The following is a 21,744-nucleotide window of genomic DNA, read 5'->3' as shown; positions in this document are numbered from 1 at the left end:
AGTATTGTTTACTATTGAAACCAATTCATAGAGATTTTGAAATTTTAAATTGAAACTTGCATTCATCATGTATGTTACGAAAAAAGATTTTTTTTTCAATAATAAAATAAAAAAATTCATATTTCTTCAAACATGATTTTTGAACTTTAATTTTTAAAATATGTTTTTTTTATATTTATTTAAGCAAGTTCGTCGGACTCCCGGCGAACACTATAAAAATTGGCAAATTCGTCTAATTTCCGGTGAACTCTATAAATTTTATAGAGTTTGCTTAACTCTCGGTAAATTCTCTTTAAGTTTTTTGAATTTCGCGTTTTTAATTTATTATCATCATCTCTAAATAGTATATAGATCTACAAATAATATATAGAAATACATAAAAATATACGGATAACAAATATGATTTATTATTGATTTTTTGAGAATTAAGGTCTATATCTTTTAAAAAAATAAAATTTATTTTATAAATATTATTGTGTTGGTTAATGAAACTCCCACACAAAGACGGAGTAACGAATCCTTGACCCAAAAAATATTCCTTCCAAGAAATCAAAAACTCGAACGAACGACGGGTCATTAAATTTTTGCTTACCCGTGCCGTTCCGTGTCTCTGTTTTTCAAAAATTTCGAGGGTTTTCCTTCGCTCAGCTCAGTGATTCAGCAATTCGTTATCGATCGTCAGCTCGATGTTCAGATTCTGGTAATTCAATTTATTTTTTCTTTATTTCTTTCCCCTTCGATTTTCCAAACTTCCTTGGAATAACTCGCTATGGCATCTTTTGTATCACTCGTTTTCAATTCGACAAAAACTAAAATCCCAAGTAGAATTCTTCATATACCTAGCTTAGATTCAACGGTTATCGAATTCCAATGTGTGTGAACGAAAGCCGTAAATCAAATTTGGATTGATTTTTTTTTTGTTTTTTGTGGTTAGGGGATCACAAGAGCAACAACCTCAGCACGATGGTTCTTCATCGCAGTCGTGGTATCCTCCATCGGTGATGAGCACGCCGAGCTCATCGAGGCCTGCCACACCCTCCGCCGCTTCCTCCACTGGCTACGCTTCTCCGAGGATACACCCTTCGTCGCATGTTCCGCCTGCCGAAGCTGCCGGCGTCATTGCCGCCTTGAAAGACAAGAGGTAAGACCTCTCTCTTGCTCCATTTTGTTTCTTGGGATTTTAATTTGCATCTGAATATGGTGTTCTTAATGGTGTTGTTCTTTGTGAATTTATCAGTATCGACGAGTTGAGGAAGATGTTGTCCGACAAGGATACTTATCAACAGTTCCTAAATTCGCTTGATATGGTCAAGACTCAAAATAATGTGAGTTGAATACACGATTTCTCTCTAATGTATGGTAACTTGATGCCTCTTAATTTTGTCGCTGCCTTGATTGCTTTTTATGTTAGCAGGTTTTATGGAAGTGGCTTAGTGCTGCTTCTACATTCTGCTGAGATAGTTTTTTGTAAGTTGATATGAAAATATTTATTTCAATGTATTTGTAAGGGCTATGAAGAGCTACTTTGTTCCCCTGGCAGTTTAGATAACTGTCTTTTCTGACTGGCAATTTCTTCGGGTACCTTCCAAAGAAGTATATTACCCTCTATGGCATATAACACATCAAATTATCACTTCTAATCAATTGAACATGTAGTTAAAGTTTGGTTAAAATAAGTTTTGGAGTATACATTAAATATACTCTAGAACTATGCAAGTATTTATCAAGCTCTTACTTCTATAAGAGTAGAAATAATGCGATAAGTTAATTGTTTAGAATTCAATTCAAATATAATACTTCGTATTCGAATAAGATTGCAAAGAGATTTATTGGATGCGTTAAATGAGTGTTAAATAGATTTATCATAGACTAATACATGACAGAATCACAGAAGGTAACGTACCTCTAATTTTCGGAGGGAACCAAAGCATCTCCCTGATTGATTTTTCATTCACTTCAGAGTCTCTTTGCGACTATATATCATGCTGAGCCAGTGTTTGGTTTTTTGTCTTAGTATACCTTGATCTTTCTGGTTTTGGAGCGTATAAGCATGAAAAGAGGTGATATGCATTAACGTAAATTTTGAGAAATTCTACCGGCATGCTGTTATTGGGCCATTCTGCATTTGGGATGAATTGTAAACTGATATTACAAGCTTTAGAAGGTTCTTACCATATATACCATTTGCCTCTAGGGTTCATAGATAAAAGCATCACCCTATGCTGTGTTGAGGAGTATTGCATGTTTGGTGTGCCAAACCCTATATCTAATGCTAGTTGTCTATGACTTACAGTCTTATACCATTTCAAAATGTGATTTTGATCCAAAGATGTATTTTAACTTCTTTGTTTCTTCCTTCAGAGTTACCCTTAATATATATACAGTTAGAAGGACATGGATATATTAGGAACATTCTTAGGATTATTGAGATTAGTGCCTCCACCATGTGCTAGCTATAATGGGGGATTGGCACTAAATCCGGTGAGTACATATGTTTGTGCAGTCTGCAGCTACTAGTACTGAGAATTTGAAATTCATTGGTGCCATACTGGAAGGGTCGCAATATATACTGATTATTACAGAACAATGGTCAAACAGTTGCCTTTATCATACTAATCTAGAAAACGTCGCACAATTGCACAAGTGGTTCCGTCCAAAATGTATTGGATAAGGTTTAGCTGATTTCTATTGATCTATTGTTCTATAATCTATACAAATCTTTTCCTCAAGCAGTTTTCCTTCTGATGCTTGTTTAGTTGTTTTTATATATGCTTATGTGTTAACTTTTTATTCCATATTTATTTGATCAGCTGAAAGATGAACTTTGCAAAGAGAATTTGCAGCTAGCGGGTGAGTTATATTATTATTTATTATTATGATGTGCTGCCATTTGATGGTTGTGCTGCAACTAAGTATTGCAGAGCATCACAAATGTTCTGTTTAATGCAGAGGAAAATCTAAAAAGGGAACCTCGGATAATGGAACTCAGGAATCAAGTAAGATTGAAATCCTATACTATGGTTATTTTTGGGAAATTTTATGGTAATATAAAATTTCCCACATAAAATTTCCCTCCTTACTCCTTTATAACAGAGTAGCATTATTCGGACAACTGAGTTAGCTGCTGCTAAAGAGAAACTAAGCGAGCTTGAGAAACAGAAAGAAGAAATGCTGAAGATGAATTCCCCAGCATCCCTTATCCACAGGATTCAAGGTATGATTTCAATTGATAATTCGACGCAATAGATCACAAACTTATTACTATTGAGACGGCTTCTGGTGTTTCATGAATTTGACGAAATTAAATAATTACTTTGCAGAGTCTATGAATAAGACAGATGAGGAATCTGAAAATCTACACCAGAAAATACTTGACAGAGAGATTGACCTTGCAGCATTTTTGCAGCATTACAAGAAGCTACGTATCGCTTACCACCGTAAAAGTCTCATACATCTTGCTGCCAAGACATCAAATATATGAGCACAAACATATGGAATATGAAAATTAACTCTTGTCAAAATTGTATTCTACTTTGTTTTCATTCTTGTCAATATATCTGGCAATTGATCAATGCTGTTTGGCACCAATTATATTAAATTTATAGTCGTTTGGATAGTGCCATCCGTTACAGATGGGGAACATTATAACAGCTCGCCCTTTTTTTTCTGCTTTTTTTATTCTTTTGGACGATGAAACGTTATATAGCTTGAAATTACTAAATTTTCGTTATATTAATTTCTTTTTTATTTTTTTTTTCTTGACACACTCTAAACACTTTCTTGCAAGAGTTTATAAATGGGAAAGGGGAAAATAACAGATAACGAAGGGAAAGAAATGGTGAACAAAGAAAGTACATTGCCATTTATTTGTAGTGGCCTCGTTGTCCTTGTGCATCTTTGTATTCAGAATCAGAGTTATCGGTGTCCGGCTTATCACACATAGGAGTCGTATAATACAAAGGTTTGAGCAAGTGTTTGATCAAACCACGATACACGGATGTTGGGCGGCTGAGCTTGATGCCGGAGTTTCCACCACCAAATTCAGTAAGGATATTGCAAACATCGTCTGGGGATGACACCAACCTAACTGTACACCCCTTCGTATACAGTTCCTTGCCGTTGAAATACTTGTTCACGGTTATTTCGTATTGCCCCAACTCATCTGTAGCGTCACTTGTATAATACACAACCCTGCTTCTCTTGTCCATGCAGGTTAGAGACACCTTGACTCCTAATAGTGCAAAGACAAGAATTAGTATAATAATGAGAACGGTAAAAACAATATTTTTTTTCTCGAAGATAATAATTTTATTGCAATATACAAAATTGTCAAATATGGGGGTCTCCCAAAATTATAACAAATAGCTATTAATAAATATTCAGACAGAAAGGGGAAAGTGGTCTTCATCTTCTTCCTTCTTCTTCACTTCGGCGACTGTAAGCCCCATGTATTCCAAAATCTTCAGCCATCTTCATAGTTTCGGATAGAATTTCCCCAAGTTCTTGCTTTCTATTTTCAAAAATAAGGTGTTCTTTTATTTATTTAGTTTTTTTTTTATACTTTATTCTTTCATAAAATATAGCAGGAAATATTGAAAATTAAAATAGAAAACATTTGACAGACCAAATAGGTCTTGGTACCGTTTTTAGAACCAATAAAGTTGACAGTATAATATCCAAAATCCAATATTCTGAGAACTAGAACAAATTGGCTAGTTCAGGTCGATTAATTGAAAACTCGTTACTTAGCTGGTCTAGTTCGGGTTTAAAAACCTATTGTAAAAAATTGGTTCAACAATCTAGTTATTTAAAAACATATTTTAAAAGTATATTTATATAAAAATAAACTATTTTATTATATAGTCATACTACATGTACTAACGTTTTTGTAATTAAATCTAAGTTGCCACAAGTCTAGGGAAAAAAAAGGCGCATGCATATGTCATCGCTTTCTCCTTTTCTGCACTTTTTCAATACAAAAATTTTTGTTACAGAATACAAAAGCTTATTCATATAGCACATAAATTTTTATACAAAGCATAAAAATTTTTATACATAGTATAAATTTATATAGTATCAAAATTTTTGCATATAGTACAAAAATATTTGTTTATAGAACAAAAATTTTTTCACATAGTACATAATTGCTGCCAATGTATTTTGTTGGTTCGATGAGTCAATATTAAAATAATCCAATTTTTCGTAGAGCAATTTTTCGAGCATTATGCAACTGGAATTTACGAAAATCAAGAATCACGGTTCACTTCGTATTAACGAGGCGAATTCAAATAAACTATATATAAAAAAAAATTTCACCAATAAAATATTATTTTTCATATAAAAAAAATAATACTCTTTAATGGTGACTTTTAATTACTAGGTCCAAATTTATTCGATAAAAATTTTTAATTAGTATTTTTTTATCAGTTTAACTTCACCAAAATATTTTAAAGATATTTTAGAATTGAGATAATTTATGATACCAATATTTCTCATATTGACATAATTATTCATTATATTTAATACAATAAAAATAAATAATCAAATAATTACCACTTTTAATAATTATTTTGCAAGAATTCCAAGCCACAAGATTACATTAATTCCCCTTTCATAAACCATTGTCCACCGTATACTCATTCACTATGTGGTAAATTAATTTAAGACGAACATCATTATGTCACCAATATTTCATCATGTGAAATTATCTATCAGTTATCTCTTCTCCAAAAATCAGTTCTCTCTCTCACTCTCTAATATATCACATGATCAAATCTTATGTCTTAGGAACCAAGGAAGAAAAGAGAGATAAGAGAATGTGGTAACTTAACATAAGATAAGCTTGATTATGTCACAAGGATTTTATCACACGAGATAATTTTTCACTCTTCTCTTTTCTCCAACTTTGCCTTAGCTTAGTATAGTTTTTACTTTTTGAGTAACTTATGAAAACTAACTTTTAAAAACTAATTTTTTAAAAGTTATAGTATATATATTTGGTAAAAAAAATTAAAAATGACTTTTAATAAGTATAAATAAACAAATGTATTTAGTAAAATAATTTTTAAAATTTAAAAATACTATAATAGATATTAGATGTTTTTAAATTTAAAATTTAAAAATATTATAATAATTTTTAAAATTTAAATATTAATTAATGTATAAGATTATATTAAACGTTTTAATTTTAATAAGTATAAGTCAATTTTAAAAAGTTTTTTTAGGTACTTTTAAAGATACCTCTAACTTTTAAAAACTATAAAAATAAGCACATAAACCTTTTGATTTACCAAATATAAAATGAGGTGATTGCGTTTTTAAAAAGTACAAAAATTTCTTCAAAAAAATTTATCAAAAACTAAGCTTTCCACTCTCTCTTACCCTTCCTAATGCCTCATGCTAAAATTTATTATGTCATAATTAGTAAGAAAGAAGAGTGAGATAAGATTAAAAAAAAAAGGAAATTAAATGAATCATGTGGTAAATACCTAAGGATAAGAATGATTATGTCATCTAAACTACATCACTAACTTCTCACTCTCCTTCTAACCTTCCGCCATCTCATCATCATCTCATTTCATCACATGCTTAATTTCTGTCCAAGTTATTAAGAAAGAAAAATGAGATAAGATTGAAGAAAGAAAAAGGAAAGAGAAAACTAAAACTCCACCCTTATCTCTCCTTGTTCCCAACGTTGCCAATCCTTTTTCCTTTCACCAAATATTCTAACCTTTCACCACTTATTCTCTAAGTTATCTAGTAAGAAGAAAAGAAAACAAAGAGAACGAAAAAAAAAGAGAGAGAATGACCGAAATTGAGAGGAAGAAAAAGAGAGCATGAACACTCAAACCTTCATTCAAATTCTTCTTCCATTTTCAAGAACATAACCTCTCTTCTTAAGAATCCATGTTAGCCCAATATTCTCATTATCTTCTTTGTTTTCCATCTCAAGATCATCAAGGTATGTAAGGAGAATTTTTCCTTTTTCTTTCTCCTTATGTTCGACAACTTTGTGGTTCCAAGAAGGAATAATGATTTTATTTTTCTTGCTTAGACAATTAAGCCTAGGAGTCTCTAAAGATCAAGGATACATCACTTCTAATAGTGAGAACAAATCTTCCTCCTCTTCTCTTCTTGTAAATTCCCCCATGGTCCTTCTATGATCCAAAAAGTTGTTTTGATGGTATCTTGTTCATAAACCATGTTCTAGTATTCTTAAGAAGTTCATACAACAAGGATCCAAATTCATAAGGGAGGTTGTTGTGATCATAAGGATTAAAGGAGTAAACTTAGAAGCACTAACAAGGAAGGTAAGGGTTAGGATAGTTAGAAAGCTTTTTCTTTGGATAAAATGCTTCTATTGATGTTTTAATGATGTTTTGGTGATGGTTAATGATCATTTTGAGTGTGCTTGATGATGCTTGTATGGTGAATGAAACATTAAAGTATGTTGATGATGTTTTATATGAATTTTTTATGGATATATTTGATGATGTATGATGGCCGAATTATGTATGCAATCTTGGGCTAAAAAATATGATTTTGTAAAAGATGAAAATCAAGAGAAGAAATCATAAAATTAAAGGATGCTCATAATATTAAAGAAAGTAAAAGAATGAAAGATTAAAAGAAAGGGTCTTAAAGACTTGAAAATGTTATAGAAGCATATATGATGAATATGGAATATGTTACACCTCTATATTTTTGTGGTTAAGTCATACTTTTACATAGGTTGAAAATGAAGATAAGAACTCATAAAGTGGTTAATAAAATTAATTAAGTAAAAGATTGAAAGATTAGAAGAAAAGTAGTTAAAAGAGTCTAGGAGAATCACAAAAACAAAGTTGATGTCCATGTAAAATATATGATGCACCACACTTGGTTAAAATGTAACTTAGAATAAAAAGTGGGCTAAAAGTATAAATAACACACTTGGTTAAAATGTAACTTAGAATAAAAAGTGGGCTAAAAGTATAAATAACAAAAGACAATGTTTAAAAATATGACCATAGGAATCCTAGAAATAAAAATATAATTATAAAAAAAATTTTAGTAGAGTTTAGAAATAAAAGTGTAAATATAACAAGATAAAAGATAAGGGTCAAAGATTAGGGATAAAATAGTAATTTAGGTTAAAAAGGATAAAAGAGTCTTTAGAAAAAAATTTTTAGATAAAATAGTAAGTTGGGAGTCATAAGGGACAAATTTGTTATTTTTGATAAAAAAAAATAAAGTTAGGATAAATGAATATGGAACATAAGGGTATAATGTTCATTTAGATAAAGATTAAAAATAAACTAGTAAAATAAGGGATAAAAAGGTCATTGGATAAAAAGTTAAAGTTAGATTAGATAATTATGAAATATAAAGGAAAAATAATCATTTTGAATAAAAGAGAATATTAAAATAGATAATTGTATAACATAAAGATAAAATAGTCATGCTGATAAAATAGGAGGATAAAATATTCAAAGTGAGAAGTTAGGTGCAAAATCATCATTTAAGAAAAAGTATAATGCTTAAATGGTAAAATTGAAGAGGAAAGGGTAAAACAATCATATTATAAAATGTTAAGGATAACATGGTAATTTAGAGAAAAAGAAATATAAAATATTTTAAGGATAAAATTAAAGGATAAAATAGTAATTACAAATAAAGATGAAGGATACAAAAACAACTACAAAAGAAAAAGGATGTAAAAGGATATATCATAAAAGATTAATGATAAAGATGTACAAATTTGGAAGTAAGGATATAAAAGTAATTAAAAGAGTAAAGTACTATTTTTGTCCCTAACGTTTGGGGTAAGTTTTAAAGTTGTCTCTAACGTTTGAATCATCCTATTTAAGTTTCTAACGTTTTAAAATTGACTCAATGTTATCCTACCGTTAGGAATCTGTTAATGGAATTGACGGTGGGACAAAATTGAGACGATACATAGAAATAAATTTTAATTTTATCCTTCATTAATATCAATTTTTACGGTACATAGTTATTAAATTATTTTTAATCACATTTAAGTAAATTACACTTAATCACATTACTTTGATTCTAGATATATTTATTTTTTTATAATTTAACTCTTAAAGATTTTTACTCATCATGACATCATGAAATGTTTGTAAAATGACTAGAATCACATTACTTTATTGTATATGTATCATATTTTTCTCACAAATTTATGTATTAGTCATTCTACAAACATTTTATGATGAGTAAAAATTTTTAAGAGTTAAATTATAAAAAAATAAATTTATTTAGAATAAAAAATTAATGTGATTAAGTGTAATTTACTTAAATGTGATTAAAAAATAATTGAATAACTATGTACCGTAAAAAATTAATATTATTAAAAAATAAAAATAAAATTTATTTTTATATATCGTTTTTGTCCCTAACGTGTTCGTCCTATTTAAGTCTCTAATGTTTCAAAATTGTCTCAATTTTATCTTGCCATCAATTCCGTTAACAGAATCCTAACGGCAGGACAACATTGAATCAATTTTGAAACGTTAGGGATTTAAATAGGATGATTTAAACGTTAGGGACAACTTTGAGACTTACCCTAAACGTTGGGGATAAAAACGATGTAGGGACGCCCATCTTATGATATGTGTTCAAGAGGACATTTTTGGCATTTTAAAACTAAGGGTAGAATGGTAATCTTGTCTTGTTAAAGGATCTGAATATTAAAAGAATTATATTATACCGGTCTTAGACAACAAAGAGACCAAGAGTTTGTCTCAAAATAGTGGTGTTGGACATCAAAGAGACTAAGAAAGCTCTTCAAATTCATTGGGGGGTCACAAATTTAGCATTAATTTTTGAAGTTATGTAGTCCATATTTTAGTTTGATTTGTTGTTAAGATTTGTCAAAAAACTTTATTTGGTCTAGTAAAAAAAATCTTTATCCGTATTTTATGTTTTCGCTGTGTCTTTTCTTATTGCTTTTAATTTTGTCTGTATTTTCATAACATTTGGTATCAGTTATATGTTGTAGAAAAACTTATTTATCTAGACATGCTAGTGTTCTTGTTTAATATCTTTATTTTATCTTCTATTTTTGCAAATTTACTTTAGAGTTACATTACAAAAAAAAATTAAGAAATTCAAAAAAAAAACGAACAAAAAAAAAACGATAGTGTTCTTAAAGTGTAAACAAAAAAGAATTAAAAAAAAAAGCGAAATAGGTGGTGTTCTTGAAGTGCAAGAAAAAACGATGAGGAGAAGGTCATACAATATAATTAACAAGGTTGTTGATTTAAAGTTTTAAGTATTCAAAATTTTAGATTTGTTTCAAATTACTTTGGGATATTAGTTGGGATAAAAAATTATTCTAGTGTCTTTAAAACTCTAAAAAGTGTCCATCCTAGTTTTGTGTTCTTTGTCATATAGTATGATGTTTTTTTTCAAATTGATAGTTTCTATCATTAAGTTTATCTTAGTTTGGCCTCTTTGTTTCTTAATTTATGAAATGCAACTTATTAAATTTATTAAAGCAATCTAAGAGTGGAAAAATGTAAGAATAGTGAGCACAAAAGAGGGAAAAAAGTCATAAATTGAGTGTAAACGCAAGCGTCCTAATCCGAGTGATACATATGAGGAGAGTATTTGATGCTTGGGCATCTTTAGTAATTTTTACATCACTTTTTAATAATTTTCTTATGTTTAAATTAAATTTTTATGTTTTAATTAAAGTTTTCAAGTTAATCTATATATTTGGAGTTGTTTTAGAATTATTGTATATTTAGGAGTATTCTTTAAAGAAATCCGGTGAAAAGAAGCAAACAAAAAAGGTTTTAAGGAGGAAACAGGTGTAGGAGTTCAAACTCCACAATATTGTGCCCAACTTCAATAATTTTGCAACATAACCTTAGAGCTTGGCGGGTTAAGAAGTCAAGCGCCAAACCTTGGCGCTCAATGCGTTCGAAGAAAGATAGGACTAGCTTCCGATATCCAGGCCCAAAATACATTGGCGCCCAACGCCAGAGGATGGCACTAGATGCCCAAAAGAGCCAGAGGAGTGGGAGCCCAGTGCCAACTGTCTAAGCCCGGCACCAGAACTCCAAGTCCAGTGCCCAGAAATCTCTTTTAGGATACTTTGATTCGGCCCAGACTCTCCAAAGATTTAAGATTTGAATGATTTGTTATTGTTATCTTCTTATAAAAAGATAAGAGTTGGTTTTAATTTAAATTTGAATTATTGTTTTAGTCATCTTATTCTTTAAAAGATAAGATTAGATTTAGTTTAAATTTGAATTTTAGGTTAGGATTTAGAATATAAATAAGCGAGCAATGGTTCATTGAGGATCATCTGGAATCCAGCATCTCATATTCATTAGTTTTAGTTTATCTTTCTATTTATCATGAGTCACTAATTCTCTTTTGTTACAGTTAGAAGTTCTGCTTGATTTTTATGGAATTGTAAATCGATTATTTCTTTTATTTTGATTAATGCATTGATACTTTTTTAAAATTGAATTTCGTTCTTCATCTTAATGATTAGAAATATTGGAAAATATTCTAACTCTTTCTTGGATTCCTTTATTATCTTGGGAATTTTAATATCGGGATTAGTTTGAAACTCTTTTTCATAATTTTTCAAATTGACTAGGAATAGCTTTTGAATGGTTGTGCGACTTTAAATCGGAATTGTGTTTAACCTCTTTTTGTTAATTAATTGACCAAGAAATTGACAATTAAATAAGATAAAGAAAAATTGAATTGCCAAGGAATTTGAGTTTTAATTTGTTGTGAAAGTATCTTGCCTGAGTCAAAATGAAAAAAACATGAACATTTTCTATTCGGAAAATTAAACACCTTCAAAATCTTAACATCTCCATTCATTATTTATTTCTCTAATCATTCATAAGCATTCATTCACATACTTTACTATTATTATTTCAAGATCTCATCCTTCCTTCACAAAGGTTCATTGATCTAATTACAGATTCGATTAGAAGTTGTTTGCTCAATCCTTTAATCCTCGTAGGAACGATATCCACTCACCGTGGTATTACTTAAAGTGACTTGGTGCTCTTACCAATATTAGTCCATCATGTTTTTGGTACTATTGCCGTCGATTAACTGAGATTGACCACATACATTTGGTTGAATCACAAAATTAGATCTTTGTTTTTAAATTTTTATTATTCTTTTTTTCTTCCTCTTTATTAAACACGGTGCATTTTATTTCTATTTTGTTTGTGTATGCAATGGAGAGAAGATTGGACACTTTTTGATCCCGAAATACAAAGAATGCTTGCACAACTAAGGAAGAAATCAAAATCTAAGAAAGAAGAGGAAGAGAAAATGGTAGAGGAGAACAACAATGTTAGCAAGACCCTCGATGATTATACCACACTATACCACATCTTCCAAAAATCAAACATCTCCAAGGCCTTCAACATCCTCATCCATTGATTTTCTTCCAACTTCATAAAGCGTTCTCTTATTATTTTCTTCATTATTCTTTCTTTTCTTCAAGATCCATATTTTACAATCTAAGGTTTGATTGATCTAATTAGAGATTCAATTAGACCTTGCTTGCCTCAATCAATTAATCCTCACGGGAACAATGTCCACTCACTAGGAGTATTCAAAACCGATTCAATCCGAACAAAACCGATAAACCAAACCAAAAAAACCGAAAACCAAAAAAACCAAAAAAATGATTTTTTTGCAATTTTTCTGCGATTCGGTTTGGTTTTCGGTTCTGATAGAAAAAATCAAACCGAACCGAACCGAACCGGTGTTATTAAAAACTCTACTATAAAAGTAGCCTCCCTCCCCAATTTCTTCTAAACCAGCCGCCCATAGCAGAAACCGTAACTCCCTCGAGCACTCTCTCAGTCTCTCCAGCGCAGATCTCAGCGAAAACTCATCCTTCTTTTTCTCAGCCATCGACGCTGCCGGACAGCACCATCGCGGCGGTGCGGCCCTTCTCTCTTCCTCTCTCTCCCTCATAGGCTCGTAGCGCTTCTCTTTCTCCTTCAGCCTCGACGGCTCCACACACCACCTCTCCAGTAGCCGTCTCCTCCACGAACCAACAGCCGCTGTCGTCTTCAACGAACCGAAGCAGCACACACTAAATGCAGTTGAAGCCGCTGCCACTCGTCGTCTGTCTCTCGTTTGTCATCCATCTCTCGTTCGCCATTGATCTGTCCAGTCTCTCTGGTCATTGGTTTGTCGCTGCCATCGTCTCACCATCCTGCACCACCGTCGTCCTCTGCAATGGAGCCTAAGTCTTTTGTTGTTTTTTTTGTTCTGATTCTATTTTTATTAATTCTGGTTTAGTCTTATTGATTTTAATTTGTAATGAACACTTGGTTAGCTTGTTCTTGATTCTATGGTTGAGTTGTTGATTCTGATTTAGTTTTTTAATTTTAAAATTTTTGTTCTGTTTTGATTTAAGGAAATTTTGGTTTAGGGTTGATTCTGAACTTTTTAGTTTAGGGGAAGACTTTGGAAGAGCTAAGGTGTATAGCCAATGTGGAAAACATGAATTAGTTTAGCAGGCGATCGACAGTTGGTATGTCTATGAACATCACTCTAATAGACTATATTTATCGATCATTTCTAATATTATTGTGCTTTCTTGACTTTGCCTTGAACATTATTACTTCTACTGATAGTGAATGTAATAGACTATATTTATCGACCAATTTTGGAATTGCATTCGTCAATTGTTTATGGTGTTATGATAATCCATTTCATATATGTATTTCATTTTTTTAACATAAAAAATAATCAAATTTGGATCGGATGTGTTGATGATGTGATGACGGTTTCTGTTTTGTTGTGTTCAGAGTAGTTAAAAATGGGGCTGACTTTCACGAAGCTGTTCACCATTATATGATTGATGAGAAGCTCCTGAAATTGAACAAGGATGGCCTTAGATTGATGAGAAGGGGTAAAAGATTCACCATTATATGATTCTGACCATTTATTTTATACTTTTTCATAACCTCTGTTGCATATAATCTGTTTGAAACCATTTTATGTAATTCTTGGGTTTACTTGTGCTGCAGGCGGATATGTACATCTTAGGTGAAAGAGGAAGAATTTGTGGAATTGGTGCACTACATGAACATTTTTGGAATTAGTTTGGTTGTATTTTTTATTTAGTTTGGTTCTATTTCTTGATTCAGTTTGGAATTGGTGCACCATATTTGCAAAATTTTTGGAATTAATTTGGATGTATTTCTTGATTTTCTTGATTCAATTCAGGTTGATTATTGTTCTATCTGTTTCTGCTATTTTTGTAACAAAATTGTTAATGATTTTAATTTCTTGTGCTTCTGCTAATTTGTTAGTGATTTATAAGTTGATCATTGTTCCATCTGCATCTACTGATATTGTGAAATTGTTAATTATTTTAGTACCCTAGATATGATTTGATGATTATAACAGGAAAGGTTTTTGAAAAAATTTAAAAACTGAACAAACCGAACCGAACCAAACCAAATTTAATTGGTTTGGTTTGGTTCGGATGGGCTTAATAAAAAAATCAAACCAAACCGAACGATACTATTAATATAACATTGGATCGGATGAATTTTCATTAAAAAACCAAACCAAACTGAACTGCAAACACCTCTACCACTCACCGTGGTATTACTTGAACGATATGGTATACTTGTCAGTATTTGAGCACATCATGTTTTCACTCATCACATATACTAACAAACACTAGAGTATAGTTAATGAGAGTCTAACTATAAAAACCAAGTGCAAAATAGCCATTGAACCTATGGTTAACATGGAAAAACTTACGACGATCTTTTACACTATAGTTGTGCCCTAGGTACGATATACGATTCATCCCCTTTGTTAGATTAGTACCTTATTGGGAAACGTAGGTTCTCACCCCCTTTTCCTTCCTTTTTTCCACAGATGGATCCTACAGTGATGATCACTAGCACAAGAGTTATGTTCATTGAGATGCCGACTGTATTTACTTACGGGGACCTTATGCTAGAGAGCGCCATCAGTTGGGGAGAGCCAAGTACTCAGATGTATACATTCCGTGATCGTTCTTTTGCTTTTTCACTGTATGTTTCGGACTTCAACCTATTCCAACCCTACGACTTTTCACTTTTTGCCTTACATTTAGGAGGTACTCATCTTGCCTTCCCTTCACACTACTATTAGGAAGAGTTCCATCTTGAGGGACTTCATGTTGATCCATAGCCCAACACACCATCGAAGCCTCCGTCGGATCCCTTTCCAGTTGATTAGTTGGTTGCACAGTTAGATCCCCTAAGAGAGGCACTCACTCTAGTTAGGGGTGACAGACCTATGATGTAATCACCTAAGGAGGATGATCCTGAGGAAGATCCAGTAGAGGACGCTTCTGATCCTTCCTCGGGTGGTGGAGCTATAGGAGATAGGTCGGAAGCTCCGTGCGATGATTCTAAGACGATAATAGTAGACTGGGTTTTCGATTTTGAAGGCAGTTGTAGGATAGGTCATCTTCAGTACTAGATTTTGTCCACTTCTCCTTTGTAGTATTTTCTGAGGGGTAAGAATTTACTTTCTTTTATGTTAGCTTGGGTACCAGACTAGAGGCTCATGTGTAGGCTAGGTTCCGGAATGTCATATGTATTGTATGTATATATCTGTATTTGGAAAAATAACCATTTTTACCTATAAATGTTCAAAACACTGATAAAATTATACATAAAATAATAAAATTAATGTTGTACCCATCAAAGATGCATTATATTTGACAAAAATATTCAAACGTTAAATTTTTATTTACTTTATTAAAATTTTTCACAAAATTCCCAAATTATCCTTATTTCTCTATAATCTTCAACATCTGAACCATCATCAATTTTTTTCAAATCCTAAAACTCCATAACCTCCACCTTACCAATATTTATTCATAACAACAACTACACTAGCACTAGCAACACTACCACTACCAACACTACCTCTTCCTTTTAGCACCCTCTCTTTCTCTTTCTATTCCAGCATCTTCATAAACTTGTCAAGCCACTCTTCTTGCTCCTGCACAAACTTCCTCATTTGTAAGTTAATAAAGTCTTTTATCTTCACCACTTCCAACTCTTGTTTCATCCTCTCTTTCTTCTCATTTTCATGGACTCACCGTTGTGTGGTTCTTCCCACTTTTTGAAGGTTCTGAGGGCCTCTATTTCCAATTCGAACATTGCCACAATGGTATTCCTCTCGGTAGCAAGTTCATCAGAGAATGCTGCATCCTAGTGGAAATATCATCCGTGACGGTGGCAAAGTTGACGTGGCGGGCTTTGTTAGCTACTAGGTTTAGTTTGGCAAAGGAAAACCTAACGAGGTCTTTAATTTTTCATATCAATTTATAGGGATTGGGTATAAGTATGAACCACTGCAAATTTTGGATGGCAAAATTTCTGGTTACCCTATGTTAGATCCACAAGATTTTAATCCCAAGCACTCGTTGGTCTAGTATCATCCAGATTAATTATCCTCTCAATTATTGATAATCATGTTGGTAATATTGGTAGTGTTGTTGGTGGTGTTAGTGTGGTTGTTATGAGTTAAAGGTGATTAAAGTAGAGGTTATGAAGGGTTTTAGGGTTTGAAAAAATAAAAGTAGTGATTGTTTAGATGTTGAAAATGATAGACATAAGGATAATTTGAGAATTTTGTTTAAATTTTTACAAGAGTTAATAAAATTTTAATGTTTGGGTATTTTTGTCAAGCATAACACATCTTTGGTGAGTACAACATTAGTTTTGTTCTTTATAGATAGTTTTATCATTCTTTTAAATATTTGTGGATAAAAATGGTTATTTTTTCTACGTATTTATAAGTTTACTATGTACTAACTTCTGAATTATAAGTATTACTGGTTGGGTATCTGTGATGACTTTCTATGTTAATTGGAAGATCTATGAATAGAGCCTTAAGGCATTATATGATAACTGCTTTATTTTTTTTATTTTGTTACGTGATTGTATGGTTTCACTTAGATTTGTCTTTAATTCAAGCGCAAATTCATAAAACTTGGCTAAGTTATGTGAATTTGATAGCGTAACAAACTCATATCTATATAAGTAATACAGAGTTTAGGGTCCCATAGGTAAACTAAGTGGTAACCTCTGCAATTGGGAATTGTTCGAACATGTCAAAAGTTAGATCGTTACAAATATTCTGGGCATGTAGTCTTTCAAAGATTTCTGTGGTGTGCATTGAAATTTTTGGGCCGTGTGTATTTTGTTAGTTAGATGTCGACATTTTGGAAATGTGGTCCTTCAAAAATTTATGCATTGTGCACAAAAATTTTGTGATGTGTATCAAAATTTTTGTACTATGCACCAAAATTTCTATGTTGTGCATATTTTGTGGGGTGTCAATGTTTTAGGTATGTGATCCTTGATAACTTTTTATGCTATGTACTAAAATTTCTATATTGTGTATCAAAATTTCTGTGCTAAATAATTTTACTAAACATGTATAAGAAGAATAAAAATAGAAAACAATGAAAAGCGCTTATTGGAACTTGCACTACAAGAAAAAAGGCATATGACCATGCTTTTTTCTTACCATGCTTTAAAAGCATGGCCAAAAGTGGTCAATGGCCACGCTTTTAACTAGAGATTTGGTCACATTTTTTCTTGCTACGCTTTTATAAGGGTGGCAATTGATTCGAGATTTGGCCATGCTTTTTTTCACGCTTAAAAAGCGTAGCCATAGAGAAAAACAGGCACGCTTTTAAAGCATGGTGACAGGGTTTTGTTATAGTGACATTTTAAAAGTGTGGCCGTTTCCTACAACTCTTTTGGCACGCTTCAAAAGCGTGGCCAAATGGTTGCAAAAAAAATCATTTTGAAAAGGATATAATTAGTTAATTAAATTGCACACCCTCTACGAAAACTCTATCTTTCTCCTTTGGATCCTAAACTCTTCGAAACCTTTGTATTCACCCTAAAAGAAAGGCGCTTCGAAAGAACCCTAAACTCTTCGAAAGAACCACAGCACTACGTGACCCCAGTAATCTGAAGAACATCGTCCCTGTTCTGACACTCCCACCATCGCTATTCATACCCTAAACCCTAACCCTCCTTCGGCGGTGACTCTCTCTGGTGGTAACTCCCTCAACGCTCAACTGTCCAACCCAAACCCTCCATTGATGCTCACTCCGCCATTGCTTTCTTTTGTCGCTACGAACCCCTAACCCCCACTCCTTTTCGTAGGAGCATTGGAGAAGGTTTGTTGCTCAGGGCCGCTCCCTTCCATCATCAAGCTCGAGGTGGTTGCTATCACAACCGGCAAAGAAGATGAAGATGCCATCCTTGATCTGTAATCTTTAACTCATACTTTTTCAGTAAATCTTTAATCACCATTTAATAATTTATTTTGAATATTACAATAATTCTGTGCCTTTAATTGTTAGTATTCTTTTCCAATTGATTTTAGGATATTGAAGTTTTACCGATTCGACAAGGAAGGGAACCGGTGGAAGGAGAGAACCGCAGGTACCGTCAAATTCCCAAAGAACAAGGTTACTAGCAAGGTTTGACTTCTCATTTCAACAAAATTCATTTGTGCTTCTTTGTTTATGTTGTTTATTCACTGATTCATTTGTGCTTTCCTAGTTCTCTAATTCTTTAGTTTGTAAGTAGTTAGAGAAGTTTAAATGATAATTGTTTAAGCCTCATATAATAATGTCGAACATGGTTCTTTTGCTTTCATTATAGTAGTTAAATCTAAGGTCAATTGGTTCATTTGTTAAACTAAGTTTTGTTCTTTTTTTATGTGTTTATGCATAACAAAATCATTGTTGAGTGTAGTTCTTTAGCTGTAAACACTCCGAATCATTGAAAAAGGTAATTCATAGATTCCATATTTTTTTTCATTTGAAAATCATACTAGATTAATATAATCTAATATATGAAGCTGTTAATGCTCTAGCTTGCTTTATATTTATAAGAAATTATGAACTGATTGGTTGAATAGCTTATCTTGGGATCCCAAAAACTTTTGTCTCCAATGTTTCAAAGTGACCATATATAAATATTGACGAGCTCAACATATTACTATTCGCTGTCGCTGCTACCTCTTATTCTACTTCTACTTTGCTACTGCTACCTATCTCTGTGTTCCAATCTCAGTCTCAGATGCCTTCTTCCCGTATTTGCAGAACTTCTCTCAAGAGCTTCAAGAGCTTGAGGATTATTGCTAAAAATCCATTGATTCAATGGTATGTATATAGATAACTCTCTTATTAATGCTTTTACTTTGTTTAATTTTCTTCAGCACCGCTTAGTTCATTTGCATTTGACCTAATGATCTCTTTTACTTGTATGAACTAATTGAAATCTCAAAATTGAGTTGCTTGATTCATAGTACTAAGTTTGATGAGTAGAAAATTGAGCTCTTATATGTTTATTGAAAAGGAAAGATTTTATTTTGCTAGTTCTAATGGTATAATAATAAGTAGATTGTGATTTAAGAATAAATGTTGACACTGAATATAGATGTTATTCATTTCTCTTATGCATTATCTTGTTATCTCCTCCTTTTATAAACTCAGTATAATAGTTTCTAATTATAGAAGGGTTATGAATGTATATGCTGCGAATATGCTTTTTTGTGCTTATTTTTCCGAAGTCTACTAATAATTTGTAGTAACTGGCATATTTGAGCAAGGATTCACAATTGAACTTGAAAAAATTGTGTAATACTTGTCAAATTTAGTAAGTTAATTGAAGTATTAGATAGCATTGTATTTTGGAAATGCAATATTTGTAGAGTTGTTTCACTATTTTTGAAGGACAACACATTTTTTCTGGGATGGGAGAATTACATTTAAAAATTAATGAGAAATATATGCATGATTTCTTTAGTGATTTATTTATGAGTTGTTCCTTTGTAGTTCAATATTTCTCAACTTTTTTTCGTGATTGCAATTTTGATATTTCTGAATTATTTGCATTTTCTTTGCTGCAGCTATTGCCACATTGGTAACTGTTGTTGAAATATTGAAAAATAATGGGCTTGCTGCTGAAAGGAGTAAGATATCTTATGCTTGCTGATTTTAGATTATGTTTGTTGTCTTAATCCATTTGATTTCTGACTGCTACATGTGATATATGGTGTTTTAGATTGAAATATTACTTGGGATTTGGAAAGACAACAAACTTTGATGAGCTAATGGCTGCTGCGGCTATCGAAGTTGATAAAAATTGAGACGTTGAAGAAAACAATGCATGAGGGTTATGGAAATTACTCGTGAATTGGGTGACAACATTTTGTACTATTGAAAAAATTTCATTTTTTTTGTTAGTTGGTAGAGGACAAACGTAGAATTCATTATATATAATGTGACTTGAAATTTAAACTCCTAAATTCCTTCCGTTCTTTTATCCATATAAAAAGAGTGCCCTAGTGTTTTCTTTCTCAGTAGGACTAATATATGGAGATGATGCATTGGCCATTTGATTATTTCTATGCTTTTATGCTCAGGTTGAGAAGCTTGTTGAGAGATCAGAGTTTAAACTCGAGATTTATTATGTATTTGTGTATTAATGTATAAAACAATTATTGCAAAAATTATATATGTCACTAATTACTGTTTGATTTGTCTTGTAATAAAAATTGCATACTATCTTTATAGGTTTGGTAATAAAAAAGGACTGAAAATTTATATTGTGCAGTGATGAAGGTAAAGTCAGAAAAATGAGTTTGTTTTTAATTTGATAAGACTATCGCCACGCTTTAAAAACGTGGCCGTATCTCTTGCTATTGTCACCCTTTGAAAGCGTGGCAATATCTCGCTATCGGCACGCTTTAAAAGCGTGGCTGTATCTCTCGCTAAAGTGTGGCCGTATCTCTTGTTATCGCCACACTTTTAAAAGCGTAGTAGTATCTCTCGCTATTTCAATTCTTTAAAAGTGTGGTCGTATCTCTCGCTATTGCCACCCTTTAAAAGCGTGGCTATATCTCTCACATACAGCCACGTTTATTGCAAAAGCGTGGCAAAAAATAAAGCATGGTGATAGGTCACCAAAAGCATGGCGATAGAGTAACCGCTACGCTAGCAGATGTGACCCTTTCAAAAGCGTGCCGGCAGCTTTAAAAGCGTGGCAATAGAGCTGTTTTCTTGTAGTGTTGGTTCAAAAAAGATTTAGCTATCTAACTTTATATACCGTTCAAGTCTGACTGAATTTCTAAATCTTCAAATTTCTCTAATTCTCTGAACAGTCCGATTTTTAATAATCTTGATCGTAAAGTGTGTGTTTGGATTATAGTTTGCAAATGGGAGTTTGCATAAAATTTATTTTGCAAACTTGATTTTGATAAAAAGTAAGTTTGTATTGAAGTGATTTTTGTTTGGCCATCTTTATATCAAAATGGATTATAGTAAAATAAATATTGTTTGGATTACATTACTCAAAATTACTTTTAGATGAAAAATTACTAAAATAGACATCAATTTAAATAATTTTTTTATATTATTCTATCATTTTAATTTAGATATTTGAATAATCTTATTAATTAATTTTATAATAAAATTAATATTTATTTATTAAAAGAAAAATAACATATAAAAATTAGCAAAATATATTTTATATTAAAAATAAGAAATATAAATTATATATATAAGAGTATTTAACCATATATGTTACATTTTTCTTATATTTTAAGTATTAACGTGAAAATGCTAATTTAGTACTTTTTTTACATCGTATTTTTGTTCTAATACTCACAATAATCTTATTCTTAATATTTTTTTGG

General features: G+C 31.7%; 2 protein-coding genes across 2 annotated transcripts in view; one reads left to right on the top strand and one right to left on the bottom strand.

Annotated features, from left to right (window-relative positions):
• Window positions 1-512: 512 nt before the first annotated feature.
• Window positions 513-3,736, top strand: LOC107493779 (vacuolar protein-sorting-associated protein 37 homolog 1). The gene is made up of 7 exons (XM_016114833.3): window positions 513-700; window positions 935-1,141; window positions 1,238-1,325; window positions 2,811-2,850; window positions 2,950-2,996; window positions 3,094-3,214; window positions 3,321-3,736. The coding sequence occupies exons 1-7, from the start codon at window positions 687-689 to the stop codon at window positions 3,479-3,481; spliced, it is 678 nt and encodes a 225-aa protein (XP_015970319.1). The 5' UTR covers window positions 513-686; the 3' UTR covers window positions 3,482-3,736.
• The window catches only part of LOC107493780 (uncharacterized), an 18,858-nt gene continuing 839 nt past the window's right edge, over window positions 3,726-21,744 (bottom strand). The window contains exon 2 of the mRNA XM_016114834.3: window positions 3,726-4,231. Within this exon, the coding sequence (XP_015970320.1) occupies window positions 3,864-4,231 (368 nt within the window). The 3' untranslated portion in view covers window positions 3,726-3,863. The remainder of the gene's footprint in view (window positions 4,232-21,744) is intronic.

This window comes from Arachis duranensis, chromosome 6, assembly GCF_000817695.3.
Source record: "Arachis duranensis cultivar V14167 chromosome 6, aradu.V14167.gnm2.J7QH, whole genome shotgun sequence".
NCBI lineage: Eukaryota > Viridiplantae > Streptophyta > Magnoliopsida > Fabales > Fabaceae > Arachis > Arachis duranensis.
The sequence above is the reverse complement of the archived record's forward strand: the minus strand, read 5'-3'. Positions and strand labels throughout refer to the sequence as shown.

Bases quoted from the DNA above. Each gene is read 5' to 3' on its own strand.
- LOC107493779 (XM_016114833.3), top strand. The intron at 2,851-2,949 runs GTGAGTTATATT...TGTTTAATGCAG, and splicing joins AGAGAATTTGCAGCTAGCGG to AGGAAAATCTAAAAAGGGAA. The intron at 3,215-3,320 runs GTATGATTTCAA...ATTACTTTGCAG, and splicing joins CCTTATCCACAGGATTCAAG to AGTCTATGAATAAGACAGAT.